The 17,500-nt window shown below is 45.3% G+C and overlaps 1 protein-coding gene across 1 annotated transcript in view; it reads left to right on the top strand.

Annotated features, from left to right (window-relative positions):
* The window catches only part of LOC128684121 (MFS-type transporter SLC18B1-like), a 130,631-nt gene that overhangs the window by 68,252 nt on the left and 44,879 nt on the right, over window positions 1-17,500 (top strand). The window contains exon 13 of the mRNA XM_070090174.1: window positions 3,173-3,264. Coding sequence (XP_069946275.1) covers window positions 3,173-3,264 — 92 coding nt within the window. The remainder of the gene's footprint in view (window positions 1-3,172; window positions 3,265-17,500) is intronic.

Genomic DNA, 17,500 nt, shown 5'->3' with positions numbered 1-17,500 from the left:
TAGTTGTGTAGAATTTCACCACGATCATAGATAGAATATATATATATATATATATATATATATATATATATATATATATATATATATATATATATATATATATTACACACACACACACACACACACACACATATGCAAGGAATTCGCAAGAGCAGGCGAAATATACACAAACACTGATCTCTGGCTGAAGGAAACTCGAACCTTGGAACAAGGTACGCAGTGCTTTACCAATCTACCCACACTGGACCAATACCTTGGAGTCCAGCTTGCGCTAGACTTTGATCCAAGGCAGCCAGCTTTCAGGGAGAAGGCTTACAGCTTTTCATCTCATCCCCTGCATGCATCAGCCTTACTAGAGATATTAACAATGCAAAGAATTCGCAAGAGCACGCGAAATATACATATCTAGTAACATATACAGGAGAAGAGGTAACTAGCTCCTTGCTCCCGGCATTTTAGGTGCCTCCTACAACACGCATGGCTTACAGAGGAAGAATTCTGTTCCACTTCCCCATGGAGATGAGAGGAAATAAATAAGAATTAGAAAGAAAATAGAAGAAAACCCTGAGGGGTGTGTATATATATGCTTGTACACGTATGTGTAGTGTGACCTAAGTGCAAGTAGAAGTAACAAGACATTCCTGTATTCTTTCATATTTGAGACAGACAAAAGACACCAGCAATCCTACCATCATGTAAAACAATTACAGGCTTTCGTTTTACTCACTTGGCAGGACGGTAGTACCTCCCTGGGCGGTTGCCGTCTACCAACCTACTACCTGATTAAAATATTATATGTAAGTCGTGCCGAATAGGCAGAACTTGCGATCTTGGCTTAAATAGCAACGTTCATCTTGACATATAGGACAAGTGAAAATTTGTGTATGCAATAATTTCGCCAAAATCATTCTGAACCTAACGAAAAAAATATATTTCACTGTGTTTAGTATTAAATTATTGTAAACAAATCTAAAATATATTTAGTTGGGTTAGGCTGAAGTAAACTGTTCTTGTTTTAATAAGGTTAGGCAAGTTTTCTAAGTTCCTTTTGGTGCAAAATTATAAATTTTTACATTAACATTAATGAAAAAAATATATCTTTAAACGTATAAGAGAAAATTTTAGAAAGGACTTAATTTTAAATGAGTTCTTGGTAATTGATTAGTTTTACATATTCGGCACGGCATATATATATATATATATATATATATATATATATATATATATATATATATATATATATATATATATATATATATATATATATATATATATATATATATATATATATATATATATATATATATATATATATATATATATATATATATATATATATATATATATATATATATATATATATATATATATATATATATATATATATATATATATATATATATATATATATATATATATATATATATATATATATATATATATATATATATATATATATATATATATATATATATATATATATATATATATATATTGCAGATATTTTTCAAATGTCTTCAGTTAAATCTATAGATTCTTCAAAGGAACGAAGACGGTAATAAGAAACTTGTGGAGAGACATTTTCGCCTGCACTGAAGGCTTTATCAGTCATGAAGAATAGAGTGGACACCACTCCCACGATCCCTCTTAGGGCAGGGAATGTGCCAGGGCCAGAACTTGCTACCACCTGCAGCTCACAAGACTACCATTCCCACGTGCCCCCCTGGGGCGGGGAAGATGGCAGACCAGAGGCCTTGCTTCTCTCTACGAGCCCCACGAGGGTGGGGAATGGGGCTAGGCCTGGGGACAGTTGGTCCTGGAAGATGAGGTCCTTGTACCTCCTCCCATGGGAGACAGCTCCCATGGGAGACAGCTCCCATGGGAGACAGCTCCCCAGGACCGCTCCCCAGGACCGCTCCCCAAGACCACAAGCCAAGGCCGGGTCACCATCTGGTAAAAACCCGGGCCGGGAGAGTACGGACGAAACTAGTAGTAGTAGTCAGTGGAAGTGGAGAGATGCAACAGTTATGAAGACCCATGCAGGAGGGGGGATGGGGGCCTCACTAGTACTAGGTTAGGGCCACATGTTGGCATGGTAGAAGATATTACCTCGCAAGGATTCCATTGTGTTGCTGGATCAGACAAGTGTACACAAATAACTCGCACATGGGAGAAAGTAACTTATGACGGTTTCGATCCGACTTGGTTAATGGTCCAAGTCGGACCGAAACGTAGTCCGAAGTTTTTTCTCCTATGTAAGGAATATTTGTGTATTGTTCCAGTCAGTGTTGTGCCGCCTCTTCCCCCCCCCCCCCTCGTCTCCCTTTTTCTGTTTTCCTTTGTCAGGTGTATTTAGGTCACTAGTGTAATACACTTAAGTGATGAATAAAGAGTTAATGCATTTCAGTAGCTGTTCTATCCGAGAAAAGTATCCTAGTATTCGATAATCCTAGTCCCATTCTTCAGTGAACGCGATTGGAATAATGCAGTGTAAGACGTAAGTTGACAATGCAGTTGAAGCTTTGAAGGGAATCGAAAGCGACACTCACAGGTCATATACAAACCAATATCTAAATTTATTAAGTGAAGATGGTAAATTTGGACACCTCCCAAATTTAATTAAAAACTTAGACACCAAAGAGAGATCAGAAGCTGCAATATAAAGTTAACAGCATGAAAGGGATGAAGCTAATCAGAAGCGACGCTCAGAAATTATTGCACTATTAGCAGTATTTTTGAGTGGGGGGGGGGAGAAAGGGGACCTACACAGGCCAAAATCAATGAAAATTTATCTAAGATTGACTGAATTTAGTTAGTTTTGTCAACATAGCTTATGTAACTTTTTTTTTTATCAGTGGTCTTGAGGGCAGATTTTATATGCACATAGTATCACGTTGTAAACATTATTGATAAGTTGAAGAGTAATGTGTGCAGCGTCTTACTCTTCTTTGTCTATATTGTTTATTTGCACTGATAATTATCTCCCACTTAAATTTGCTACTTAAATTTGCCTCCATTCAAGGTGGGGTGGGTCCTTGATATTGAAACTTTAGCAAAGTTGAAGGTAACTTCTTTCGCTTGAACATGATTACTTTCCACTCAAAAAGCACTGAAGGACCCCTGAAAGATATGTACTTCCCCATGAATGTAATAATTACTTGTAATATTATAGGTGACTGTGAACGTACGTTATAGAGAAGACATCGAGGACTCTATATTCTGTGGGTCAGCGCCGATTCCTACTTCCACAAGGTGTGTTAACAGGTAACAGTTAAACATTATGGTAGTTTAAAAGACAAAAAAGATAATTTATTTTTTTGTAACAGTTAAGATGTGTAATTACAATTTTGGTTTGCTAAGTACAATGAAAGACACTATCATGCCATGGCATTTTGAGAGTGCATTATTAGTGTGTTCTTTAACACAGGCCATTTTTCCATCAAGATGGGTAACTAGAGGAAGGAACACGTTCACATATTCCCAAAGCTGTCCAGAAGTGCAAACATCGTCCAGTGCAGAATTACCTCCCATGTCCGATTTAGATTTGCACTCTTTTTGCTGCAATTTCACTGCATCAGTATTAGCGGGCTTAATTTTAGGTCCTTACTTCACGATTAGTCGGTTAAACATGATCCCTTGGATACAGTCAGTTTTGCATATGAACAACATTAACTAAATTGTAAATAAACGGATCCATACACGCATTCCCTGACGACAAGCAATGTAATTCACTCATGAAAACATTACCTCCAAAGTCTGCTAGTAGGTAGAACAGGCAAGACCTCTACTTCTCCAGCACTTCTGGGACACCCTTGCCACAACATAATTTACTCGTATACCATTCGTGGGCCCCTTTACTTTGACAAAAATAAACAATATTATACTTATCAGCTGATAAACTAGATGCATACAACCTATATACTAAGTGAAGATGGCTTGTGTGGTTTTTAAGCTTGGTGTAGGAAGTTTGAAGCGTTTTAGTTAGTTCAATATCTTTATTATGCACCCCATACTCATCCTATGGGTGGTAGTCAAAGGATTACAGAGGTACATAATGTGTCCAGGGACTGGACCGCAAAGTTATGATAGCTAAACAAGGTATGAAAGTAATGAACTTCAGGTAGATCTGGTCACAATCATGACCAAGTTACAAAGGTAATGAATCATCCATACGTCACACATGATTTACGAACAAATTACAAAGTAATGAGCAATTCACACGTCCACACCCGGTCACAACTGTAATGAGTTTAGTGCAAATATTAATTGGGTCGCACGCGCACACGCAGGCGCCGGTCAGTGTAGGGGCGACAAGGCTCCCAGAATTGTACTGTTTTATGGCATGTTTTAGCTCTTAGCAGACGCCATTGATAGTGACTGGATCAGTGAACAATGCAACAAGTGACGATGAAGTCTTAAAAGTGAAACAGGCGAGAGGAAGACTGAAACTTCAGGACATTTGAAAGTACCAAAGCCTGTTAGAGGCCTAGCAGGTACCTGCTGCCACAGAGCTACAGTCAACTTACAAAGACAAACCCAAAGTCATAAAGTCAAACGTAAGTAAAGTTGGTTAGCAAGTGAAATGTGAGGTAGCATATAGCAAGTGCGAAAAGATAAAAGGAAGAAAGTGAAAATAAAATAAAAGTAACAGTGAAGGTTGACATATCAATAGACCTCCAGGAAGTGGTACTGCCATAATCAGGTTGTCATAAATATGCAAAGTGAAATTACCAGCAGAACAGTGTAAACACCTGAGGGGTGTATGGCGAAATGTATATATGTATGTATGTAAGATTAGTGCAGCTTATCATAGCAAAGTATTTGCAAAGGATCAAGGAGACCAGAGACACTCACTGCAGGGGAGAGGTAGCGAGCAATGAGATCACCACTTCTCTGCCAGACACGTGTAATACTCGTCTAGTTGTGGTTGCAATAGCACTAGTCTCTGCATGCTGGACATCTTCAAGGGGGGCTCCTTGGCGTGGTGAAGAGGCTCTTGGTCTGAGGAATTAGCCCTGTCGGTCTTCTTCCTCAGACCGAACCTAATTACCCCCCATTCTCCCCTCCCCTATCCCATCCTCCCCATCCTCCCCTTTTTCCATTCCTCCTCCTCCTCCTCCTCCTCCTCCTCCCCACCCCTCCCTTTTGCCCTTCCTCTTTTTGGCCTTTGGGATTTCTCCCACAGGCGCGCTAGTTCCTAGGTAGGGGAAAGGACACCGGGGTCCATCCCATTCCGTTGAGGTTCTTGGCGGTGGCATAGTTTGCCGTGGAATCTGGATTGCCTTCGGATGTCCCGATCCCTCTCCGGTATCCCGGAGTAGCTTTGGGTGTCTTTCGGGCGACGGGTGTATCTCTGGAAGCCACCTTTCGGATTCCGGGGGTGGTGGCCGAAGGAGGTATGCTTTGTGGCGGATATCCGGCCGCTCTCTCTTTTGTCCACCGAGGTAGCTCGGCAGATGTGAGGTTGCTATCCCAGATTGCTGGTTTACTGGCATGAAGGGTAGGGTATGGCATGGGTTCCATGCTGCATCTGCACTACTAGCGGTGTTGAGGTCCTCTTGGGCGCGGAGGGAGATTTCCGGCCCTTTCATTCCTCCTGGGAACTATTCCTCTTCGCACCCCCCTTTTTTTATTCTTTTTTTTATTTTTATTTTCTTTTCTTTCTTTTTTTTTCTTAAAAACAAAAAGCAAAGGAGTAACCTAACCATGGCAGCCCTAGTCCATGAACCCACTACCCCCGGGCCCCTTCTTGATACCGCACCCCATTCTGACCCTGCCTTGTGTTTAGATCACTCTTCGGACACTCCTGATGCCCCTGTACCTCTTGCTGGTGCTGTCTGCTGTCTGCCAGAGAGTTAGTACCCTTGGACTTTTCTTCTCTCAGAGAAGAACAGTATAATGTGCCTTTTACACTTCAAGAACTAGAGGCAACGCTCTCAGCTTGCCGATCATCGGCAGCTGGGCCTGACGACATTCATATTCATATGTTAAAACATTTACATCTGTCAGCCCTTGTAGTCCTCTTACACCTCTTCAATCTTATTTGGGCACAAGGAGTTCTTCCCCAGCTGTGGAAATCTGCCATTGTTCTCCCTTTCAGCAAACTGGGTACTACAGGACATGATGCCTCCCACTATCGTCCCATCGCTCTTACTAGTGCAGTTTGCAAAGTGATGGAACGTCTCGTAAATAGACGTTTAATGTGATATTTAGAGACACACAACAGTCTCTTCGCTAGTCAATATGGCTTTTGTAAGGGTCGTTCTACCATAGACCCCATACTACGCTTGGATACGTATGTTCGTAATGCCTTTGCGAATAATCACTCGGTTATTGCCATATTTTTTGACCTTGAGAAGGCATATGACACAACTTGGAGGTATAATATTTTGGCCCAGGCCCATTCCTTAGGCCTCCGAGGCAATCTACCATCCTTAAGAACTTTTTAACTGACAGACATTTCCGTGTTCGAGTCAATAATGTTCTTTCCCCGGACTTCGTCCAAGCTGAAGGTGTCCCTCAGGGATGTGTTCTAAGCACAACACTTTTTCTCCTTGCTATAAATGATTTGGCCTCTGTTCTTCCACCCAATATTTGGTCATCACTCTGTTGATGACTTCGCTATTGCTTGTGCAGGCGCTGACTGTCATCTCATTGCAGTTTCTCTCCAACATGCGGTCGACCGTGTTTCCCCTTGGGCCACCACACATGGGTTTAAATTTTCCAGTACCAAAACTCGCCAAATTACTTTCACTAGACGCTCTGTCATCTCCGATCATCCTTTGTATCTCTATGGCTCCCGTATCCCCGAACATGATAGTCAGGTTTCTTGGCCTTCTCTTTGACCGTAGGTTATCCTGGAAACCTCGCATTACCTCTCTGAAGGCAACTTGTCACAGCCGGCTAAACCTTCTTAAAACCCTTGCTCATCTTTCCTGGGGAGCTGATCGTCGAACTCTGCTTCGCCTACATTCAGCCCTCGTTTTATCGAAACTCTATTATGGTGACCAGATTTATTCCGCGGCCTCTCCTGCTACTCTCTCTAGCCTTAACTCTATCCATCACCAAGGATTACGTTTGTGCCTTGGTGCTTTTCGCTCTTCCCCTGTTGAGAGCCTCTATGCAGAAGCGAATGTTCCATCCTTGTCTGATCACCGTGATGCCCATTGCCTTCGCTACTATGTATGCTCTCACGATCTCCACAATCCTTCCATTTATAGAATGGTCACCGATATTAGTAGACTTAATTTATTAGTTCGCCGCCCCTGTTTGCTCCGTCCCTTTTCTCTTCGCCTACATTCACTCTTGTCTTCCCTTCAGTTACCTCCTTTATATGTTCATGTAGCATCACTTTTCCCTACCCCCCTGGGAAGTTCCAGCTGGCCTACGGTGGCTTCCCACTCTTTTTCTTGATCACTTCCACTCCCATTCTCATGCCACCGCTGTGTACACAGATGGCTCTAAGTCTTCAGATGGTGTCGGATTCGCAGCAGTGTTTCCAGACAGCGTCGTGCTGGGGCATTTACTATCTTCGGCTAGCATTTTTACTGCTGAACTGTATGCCATTCTTGCAGCACTTATTCGTATCGCATCTATGCCTGTGTCATCATTTGTGGTAGTCTCAGACTCCCTTAGTGCTCTACAGGCTATACGAAAATTTGATACATCTCACCCCCTAGTTCTCCGTATCCAACTTTAGCTACGCCGTATCTCTACACGAAGCATAGATATTATTTTTTGTTGGGTCCCTGGTCATGTCGACGTACAGGGCAATGAACAGGCAGACACTGCTGCACGGTCAGCAGTACATGACCTACCAATTTCCTATAGAGGTGTTCCATTTCTGGACTATTTTGCTGCAATAGCTACCCACCTTCACGCCCGTTGGCAACAACGTTGGTCAACTCTGCTTGGTAACAAACTTCATTCTATTAAACCGAGCATAGGTTACTGGCCGTCTTCTTGTCATCAGTGCCGTGGTTGGGAGACTACTCTCTCCCGTCTTTGCATTGGCCACACTCGTCTTACTCATGGGTATCTCATGGAGAGGCACCCTGTACCTCTGTGAGCAGTGTCAAGTTCCAGTATCGATTAGCCACATTCTGTTAGACTGCCCTCTCTATCAACGAGCATGCAGAATTTACCTCCAACGCCATCTTCGTTCTACTACTCTCTCTTTACCTTCCCTTCTTGCTGATGGACCCTCCTTTAATCCTGACACTCTCATTGACTTCTTGACAACGACTGATTTTCTCCACAAACTCTGATGATGATACCTTACGCACTCCCCTCGGCCCTTTCCAGCTCAATCTCTTGCTGCCCTTTACCCTTTCACCATCCACTGCTCTGCTGTTATCTGTAACCTATTACTCATCCACCTCCCTTTTGCCACCTGATGCCCTCGCTTCCTTCCTGCCCTGCAGCACTGTATAGCCCTTGTGGCTTAGCACTTCTTTTTGATTATAATAATCCTTCAAGTATAATTTTTGGTATTTACACTGTGCAAGAGTTTGGAAAGTAAGTGTAACAGTAATCAAACGGCAAAACAGCCAGAAACCGAGAACCATGAGCAACCAGCAGCTGTATGAATTTGGCAAAAGCTGACCGTGAGTGCTACCACATCACCTCAGCAATTGTCCAACACACCTTGTGATTGCTCAGTGAACCAGGATACTGATTTAACGATGGGGCCCCATAAGATCGTTAAACCCCCTAGCACATGGTTTGCTGGCTGGGAGGCAGCCTGTATGGGAGTGTGTACATGCCACAACAGGTAAGAAGGGAGGCCCAACTACAATACATAAATGACATAACAGTAAAAGCCAAATCAGACCCGATGCTGTTGTACAGCCCCTCTTCAAGGGGGGCTCCTTGGCGTGGTGAAGAGGCTCTTGGTCTGAGGAATTAGACCTATCGGTCTTCTTCCTCAGACCGAACCTAATTACCCCCCAATCTCCCCTCCCCTATCCCATCCTCCCCATCCTCCCCTTTTTCCTTTCCTCCTCCTCCTCCCCACTCCTCCCTTTTGCCCTTCCTCTTTTTGTCCTTTGGGATTTCTCCCACAGGCACGCTAGTTCCTAGGTAGAGGAAAGGACACCGGGGTCGATCCCATTCCGTTGAGGTTTCTTGGCGGTGGCGTAGTTTGCCGTGGAATCTGGATTGCCTAGGGATGTCCCGATCCCTCTCCGGTATCCCGGAGTAGCTTTGGGTGTCTTTTGGGCGACGGGTGTATCTCTGGAAGCCACCTTTCGGATTCCGGGGGTGGTGGCTGAAGGAGGTATGCTTTGTGGCGGATATCCGGCCGCCCTCTCTTTTGTCCACCGAGGTAGCTCGGCAGATGTGAGGTTGCTATCCCAGATTGCTGGTTTACTGGCATGAAGGGTAGGGTATGGCACGGGTTCCATGCTGCATCTGCGCTACTAGCGGTGTCGAGTCCTCTTGGGCGCGGAGGGAGATTTCTGGCCCTTTCATTCCTCCTAGGAACTATCCCTCCCCGGTCCCCCCTTTTTTTTTCTTTTTTTTATTTTTATTTTCTTTTCTTCTTTCTTTTTTTTTCTTAAAAACAAAAAGAAAGAAGTAACCTAACCATGGCAGCCCTAGTCCATGAACCTGGTACCCCCGGGCCCCTTCTTGATACCGCACCCCGTTCTGACCCCGCCTCGTCTTTGGACCACTCTTCAGACATTCCTCATGCCTCTGTACCTATTGCCGGTGCTGTTTCCTCACCTGCTTCAGGTACTGAGGCCTCGACTGACTCCTTCGATTTATCAGACCTTCGCTCTCCTCTGACTATGCTTCCGGCCTCTCCCTCTACGGTGCGGCAATTTTCAAATCGCCGACCCGTTCCACGTCGGACCAACTCTGGTCCCACGCCTAAACGTCAACGACAATTACCTGCTGATGATACTTCTCCACCTTCACCTTCTCGTTCTTCTCAGAAAAGATCGACACGTCCTTCACTACCTTTCCACGCTCAGTTTCAGACTGAACAGTGGACTAAATTCTTCACTTTACGACCAACTTCCTCTACTGCCTATCTTTCTGACCATAGTATTGGCAAGGCACTCCTACGCCATGTTGGTAAAGATATTTCTTTTCATGCTCTTAAGAGCGGTACGCGCATCATTACCGTACAGAATGCTACCCAGGCTCGTGAGCTCTCTCGTCTTTCCCATATAGATACTGTTCCTGTCACCCTTGAAAAACATCATTCCCTCAATTCTTGTAGTGGTACCGTTATTCTGCCCCATACCATAGTTCAACAAAATTTCCAGACATGTGGCACCGACATTCTAGAACAGCTGGAACTCCAAGATCTCCCAATCCTCAAGGTAGACACTTACGTTCTTCCTGCCCGTGGGCGGAGACGATACCCTAGCAATGTGGCTCGTTTAACTTTTGACAGCCGAGAACTCCCATCCTCAGTTTATATAGCAGGACATCGGTTACAAGTTCGAAAGGTGATCCCTACACCACAACAGTGTAGAAATTGCTGGCGATTTGGCCATCCAGCGAAATATTGCAGATCTATCGCCGAATGCCCAGTCTGTGGTGCCGATGACCATTCTAATACGTCTTGCAATCGATCTCCCTCTTGCCTTAACTGTCATGAGGCTCACCCTTCGTACTCTCGCCGTTGTCAGGTCTATTTAAACGAGCGGGAAATCCGTTACCTCAAAGAGACAGAAGGTCTCCCTTATGCCATGGCAGTTTCTCATCTCCGCCTCCAAGGGAGACTCCCACGTGTTTCTTATTCCCGTGTTTCAAAACGTCCCCCCACTTCTGGTATCCCATCTTCTACACCCACCTCTGTGGTTACCTCTCCCATAATCACTCCTGTATCTAATCCTTTTGCTGTCCTCGGCTCAGACGTCCCTACTTCAACGCCTCAGTCTAATCTCGCTTCTTCGAGTTCTCTCTTACAAGCCTCAGTATCGACGAGACCTCGTACGACACCTCTTCCCAATCGTCCCTCTACTTCTCAAAAGTCAAAAAAAGGTCCGGTAACACCTCCTACCCATCTTCCACCTCCTCATTTTACCCTCCCTGTCTCTGTCCCTAGTTCTTCCCCTCTCACTGGCTCAGTTACAAGTGCAGAGGTTCACCCTCCTCCTCGTAATGTACCTTCCTCCCCTGTTCCCTCCCAAGTTTCTTCCTCTTCTGCCACCTCCCAGGTTCCTGTCTCTTCTGTCCCCTGCCACGCTTCTCCAGTTCCCTCCACCCTTTCGCCCCCCCCTACCTTGGTACAGTCCAATACAGTTCCAATCTTTACTCATCCTCCCCCTACCATTCCCAATATTGTCTCCCATACGACATCTCTGAATTCTGAAACACTTGAAGCAATCTCTGAATATATTGCAGAGACCAAACCATCAATGGACACTGATCCACCTTCCGCTCTTTCTCTCTCCTCTGCTCCATCTGCGCAACTCCTTTCTTCACAGCGCACCGTTCCTTCGCTGCTTGAACATTTTCCACTGCCTCCGCATGTGGACTTTTCTAACCCTCCTAGTCCGTAGGAACCCTTACCTGCGGATTTCAAGTATCTTTATCATTGCCATTCATGGCCTTTTTACAGTGGAATATACGTGGCCTCAGGGGTAATCGGGGTGAGCTTCAGATGTTACTCTCCCAGTTTGCCCCTGTTGGTGTTTGCTTACAGGAACCAAAATTACACTCTGCTGTTATTTCTCACATCTCAGGCTATAATTTATTGTATTCTTCAGATCCTTTTCCTGATGGGACCTTTAATGAAAGTGCCCTTCTTCTCCGCACTGATATTCCGTACCATCAGCTATTTGTTCATACTTCGCTGCATTACACAGCAGCCCGTATCCACTTACATAGGTGGTATACGCTCTGTTCTTTATATCTCTCTCCTTCTCGGGCATTATCTATTCCGGATTTTGCCTTCCTTGTTTCGTCATTACCGCCACCAATTCTGTTACTTGGTGATTTTAATGCCCACCATTTCCTCTGGGGAGGGTCTCACTGTGATTCCCGTGGAATTCAGTTAGAGGCTTTTCTTGCCACCCACCCCCTCCATGTTTTAAATACAGGTACTCACACCCATTTTGATCCTCGGACTCATACTCTCTCTTGCATCGATCTCTCAGTTTGCTCTTCCTCCGCCGCATTAGACTTTACTTGGTCTGTTCTCCCGGACTTACATGACAGTGATCATTTCCCAATCATTCTTACTTCCCCTTCATATTCGCCACCTCTTCGCACCCCACGCTGGCAATTTAATCGGGCAAATTGGAACCTTTACTCACACCTGACTGTTTTTAAAGAGGTTCCTTCTTCGTCCTCCATCGATGAGCTTTTACACCTCTTCTCATCCTCCGTTTTCACCGCAGCTTCTCATTCTATACCCCAAACTTCGAGCAGGCATTCTCAGAAATGCGTGCCTTGGTGGTCTCCTGCTTGTGCTCGTGCAGTACGTTTGAAACACGCTGCATGGGGCAGGTACCGGTACAATAGAACCACAGAGCGACTCCTTGATTTTAAACAGAAGCGTGCGATCGCTCGCCGTGTCATCCGTGACGCTAAACGCACTTGCTGGCGAGATTATGTCTCCACCATCACCTCTGCTTCCTCTATGAGTGCAGTCTGGAAAAAAGTACGAAAACTGAGTGGTAAATATTCTCCTGACCCGGCTCCTGTTCTACGGGTTGCCGGTGTTGATATAGCAAACCCACTAGATGTTGCCAATGAAATTGGCAATCATCTGGTCCGTATTTCTCAGGGACTCCATCTATGCCCCTCATTTCTTTCCTCAAAGTCTGCCAGAGAGTTAGCACCCTTGGACTTTTCTTCTCTCAGAGAAGAACAGTATAATGTGCCTTTTACACTTCAAGAACTGGAGGCAACACTCTCAGCTTGTCGATCATCGGCAGCTGGGCCCGACGACATTCATATTCGTATGCTACAACATTTACATCAGTCAGCCCTTGCAGTCCTATTACGCCTTTACAATCTTATTTGGTCACAAGGAGTTCTTCCACAGCTGTGGAAATCCGCCATTGTTCTCCCTTTCCGCAAACCAGGCACTACGGGACATGAAACCTCCCACTATCGTCCCATTGCTCTTACCAGTGCAGTTTGCAAAGTAATGGAACGTCTAGTAAATAGACGTTTAGTGTGGTATTTAGAGACACACAACAGTCTCTCCACTCGTCAATATGGCTTTCGTAAGGGACGTTCTACCATAGACCCCTTACTGCGCTTGGATACGTATGTTCGTAATGCCTTTGCGAATAACCACTCAGTTATTGCCATATTTTTTGATCTTGAGAAGGCATATGACACAACTTGGAGGTATAATATTTTAGCCCAAGCCCACTCCTTAGGCCTTCGAGGCAATCTACCATCCTTCCTTAAGAACTTTTTAACTGACAGGCATTTCCGTGTTCGGGTTAATAATGTGCTCTCCCCGGACTTTATCCAAGCTGAAGGTGTCCCCCAGGGATGTGTTCTGAGCACAACACTTTTTCTCCTTGCTATTAATGATTTGGCCTCTAGTCTTCCATCAAATATTTGGTCATCACTCTATGTTGATGACTTCGCTATTGCCTGTGCAGGCGCTGACTGTCACCTCCTTACAGTTTCTCTCCAGCATGCAGTCGACCGTGTTTCCAATTGGGCCACCACACATGGGTTTAAATTTTCCAGCACTAAAACCCACCAAATCACTTTCACTAGACGCTCTGTCATCTCTGATCATCCTTTGTACCTCTATGGCTCACGTATCCCTGAACGTGATACAGTCAAGTTTCTGGGCCTCCTCTTTGATCGTAGGTTATCCTGGAAACCTCACATTACCTCTCTGAAGGCAACTTGTCACAGCCGGCTGAACCTTCTTAAAACCCTTGCTCATCTTTCGTGGGGAGCTGATCGTCGAACCCTCCTTCACCTACATTCCACCCTTATTTTATCGAAACTTGATTATGGTGACCAGATCTATTCAGCGGCATCTCCTGCTACTCTCTCTAGCCTTAACCCCATTCATCACCAAGGATTACGTTTATGCCTTGGTGCTTTTCGCTCTTCCCCTGTCGAAAGCCTCTATGCAGAAGCGAACGTTCCATCCTTATCCGATCGCCGTGATGCCCATTGCCTGCGCTACTATGTACGCTCTCATGATCTCCGCAATCCTTCCATTTATAGAATGGTCACTGATATTAGTAGACATTCTTTATTTGTTCGCCGCCCCTGCTTACTCCGTCCCTTCTCTCTTCGCCTTCATTCGCTCTTGTCTTCTCTTCAACTACCACCTTTCTATGTACATGTAGCATCACACTTTTCCCTACCCCCCTGGGAAGTTCCAGCTGTTCGAGTCTGTTCTTTCTCCCTCCCTTGCTCGAAAGCCCAACTGTCTACGGTCGCTTCCCGCTCTCTTTTTCTTGACCACTTTCACTCTCATTCTCATGCCATTGCTGTGTACACAGATGGCTCTAAGTCTTCTGACGGCGTAGGATTCGCAGCAGTGTTTCCGGACAGCGTCGTACAAGGGCATTTACTATCTTCAGCTAGTATTTTTACTGCTGAATTATATGCCATCCTTACAGCACTTATCCGTATTGCATCTATGCCTGTGTCATCATTTGTGGTTGTCTCAGACTCCCTTAGTGCTTTACAGGCTATACAAAAATTTGATACACCTCACCCCTTAGTCCTCCGTATCCAACTTTGGCTACGCCGCATCTTTACTAAGCATAAAGATATTGTTTTTTGTTGGGTCCCTGGTCATGTTGACGTACAGGGCAATGAACAGGCAGACACTGCTGCGCGGTCAGCAGTACATGACCTACCAGTTTCTTATAGAGGTATTCCATGTACGGACTATTTTGCTGTAATATCTTCCCACCTTCACACCCGTTGGCAACAACGTTGGTCTACTATGCTCGGCAACAAACTTCAGTCTATTAAACCGAGTATAGGTTACTGGCCGTCTTCTTATCACCAGTGTCGAGGTTGGGAGACTACTCTCTCCCGTCTTCGCATTGGCCATACTCGTCTTACTCATGGATATCTCATGGAGAGGCGTCTTGCTCCTCTCTGTGAGAATCGCCAAGCTCCATTATCAGTCAGCCACATTCTGTTGGACTGCCCACTTTATCAACGAGCACGCAGAATTTACCTCTGTCGTCGTCTTCGCCCCGCTGCTCTCTCTTTACCTTCCCTTCTCGCTGATGGACCCACCTTTCATCCGGACTCTCTCATTGACTTTTTGACAACGACTGACTTACTCCACAAATTTTGATACTTTCAGCCCTTTCTACTTGTATCTCTTGCTACCCTCTACCCCCGTACTATCCCCTGCCCCGCTGTTTTCTGTAACCTGCTGATCATCCCCCCTCCCTTCTGCCATCCAATTCCCTTGCTTCCTTCCCTACCCTGCAGCGCTGTATAGCCCTTGTGGCTTAGCGCTTCTTTTTGATTATAATAATAATAATGTTGTACAGCCACATCAGGAGCAAAACAGTCAAGGACCAGGTAATCAGGCTGAGGAAGGAAGGAGGAGAGATCACAGGAAACGACCGAAAAGTATGCAAGGAGCTCAATGTGAAATTCAAAGGGTTCACAGGAGAGAGAGAGAAAGGGACTCCAGAAAGACTGGTGGGGTACACCAAGTGTTGGACACAATACATACAATCGAGGAAGAAGTGAAGAGGCTGCTAAGTGAGCTAGATACCTCAAAGGCAATGGGGCTGGATAACATCTCTCCATGGGTCCTGAGGGAGGGAGCAGAGGAGCTGTGTGTGCCAATAAGTCTTCAACACGTCTATCGAAACAGGGCAACTACCTGAGGTATGGAAGACAGCAAATGCAGTCCCAATTTTTAAAAAACAGACGTGAAACGCTAAACTACTGACCAGTGTCACTAACATGTATAGTGTGCAATGTCATGGAGAAGATTACCAGGAGAGTGGTGGAGCACCTAGAAAGGAATGAACTTAACAACGACAACCAGCACGATTTCAGGGACGGGAAATCCTGTCACAAGCCTACTGAAGTTCTATGACAGGGTGACAGTAAAACAAGAGAGGGGTGGGTAGATTACATTTTCTTGGACTGTAAGGCGTTTGACACAGTTCCACACAAGAGATTAGTGCAAAAACTGCAGAACCAGGCAGGAAGGCACTACAATGGATCAGGGAATACCTGTCAAGAAGACAGCAGCGAGTCATGGTACGAGGCGAGGTGTCAGTGGGCGCCTGTGAAGTGTGGGATTCCACAGGGGTCAGTCCTAGGAGCGGTGCTGTTTCGGGTATTTGTGAACGACATGACGGAAGGAATAGACTCTGAAGTGTCCCTATTTGCAGATGATGGGAAGTTGATGAGAAGAATTCAGTCGGACGAAGACCAGGCAGAACTACAAAGGGATCTGGACAGACTGCAGGCCTGGTCCAGAAACTGGCTCCTGGAGTTCAACCCCACCAAGTGCAAAGTCATGAAGATTGGGTAAGGGCACAGGAGACCACAGGAGGAGTACAGTCTAGGGGGGCTAGAGACTACAAACCTCTCAAGGAAAAAGATCTTGGGGAGAGTATAACACCAGGCACATCTCCTGAGGCGCACATCAATCAAATAACGCTGCAGTATTTGGGCACCTAGCAAACATAGGAACAGCATTCCACCATCTAAGGAATCGTTCAGGACCCTGTACACTGTGTACGTTAGACCCATATTGGAGTATGCGGCACCAGTTAGGAACCCACATCTAACCAAGCACGTAAAGAAAATAGTGTGTGCAAAGGTTTGCAACAAAACAAGTTCCAGAGCTAAGAGGTATGTCCTACGAGGAGAGGTTAAGGGAAATCGACCTGACGACACTGGAGGACAGGAGAGATAGGGGGAACATGATAACATATAAAATACTGAGAGGAATTGATAAGGTGGACAGACAGAATGTTCCAGAGATGGGACACGGCAACAAGGGAACACAGTCGATAGTTGAACACACAGATGAATCACAGGGATGTTAGGAAGTATTTCTTCAGAGTAGTCAGGAAGTGGAATAGTTTGGGAAGCGATGTAGTTGAGGCAGGATCCCTTCACAGCTTTCAGCAGAGGTGTGATAAAGCTCATGGTGTAGGGAGAGTGACCCAGTAGCGGCCACTGAAGAGGCGGGACCGGGAGCTATGACTCGTCCCCTGTAACCACAAATAAGTGAGTACACACCACCGACACACACAACCAGGCACGGAACAAGAGTATAAACGCCAACCAGCACGCATTTATGGAAGGCAAATCCTGTCGCAAACCTACTGGAGTTTTATGATAAAGTAACAGAAGTAAGACATGAGAGAGAGGGGTGGGTTGATTGCATCTTATTGGACTGCAAGAAGGCCTTCGACACAGTTCCTCTCAGGAGACTGGTGCAGAAGCTAGAGGATCAGGCGCGTATAACAGGAAGGGTACTGCAATGGATCAGAGAATACCTGACAGGGAGGCAACAGCGAGTCATGGTACATGATGAGGCATCACAGTGGGC

Source organism: Cherax quadricarinatus, chromosome 3 (genome assembly GCF_038502225.1).
Source record: "Cherax quadricarinatus isolate ZL_2023a chromosome 3, ASM3850222v1, whole genome shotgun sequence".
Classification (NCBI taxonomy): Eukaryota; Metazoa; Arthropoda; class Malacostraca; order Decapoda; family Parastacidae; genus Cherax; species Cherax quadricarinatus.
The sequence above is the reverse complement of the archived record's forward strand: the minus strand, read 5'-3'. Positions and strand labels throughout refer to the sequence as shown.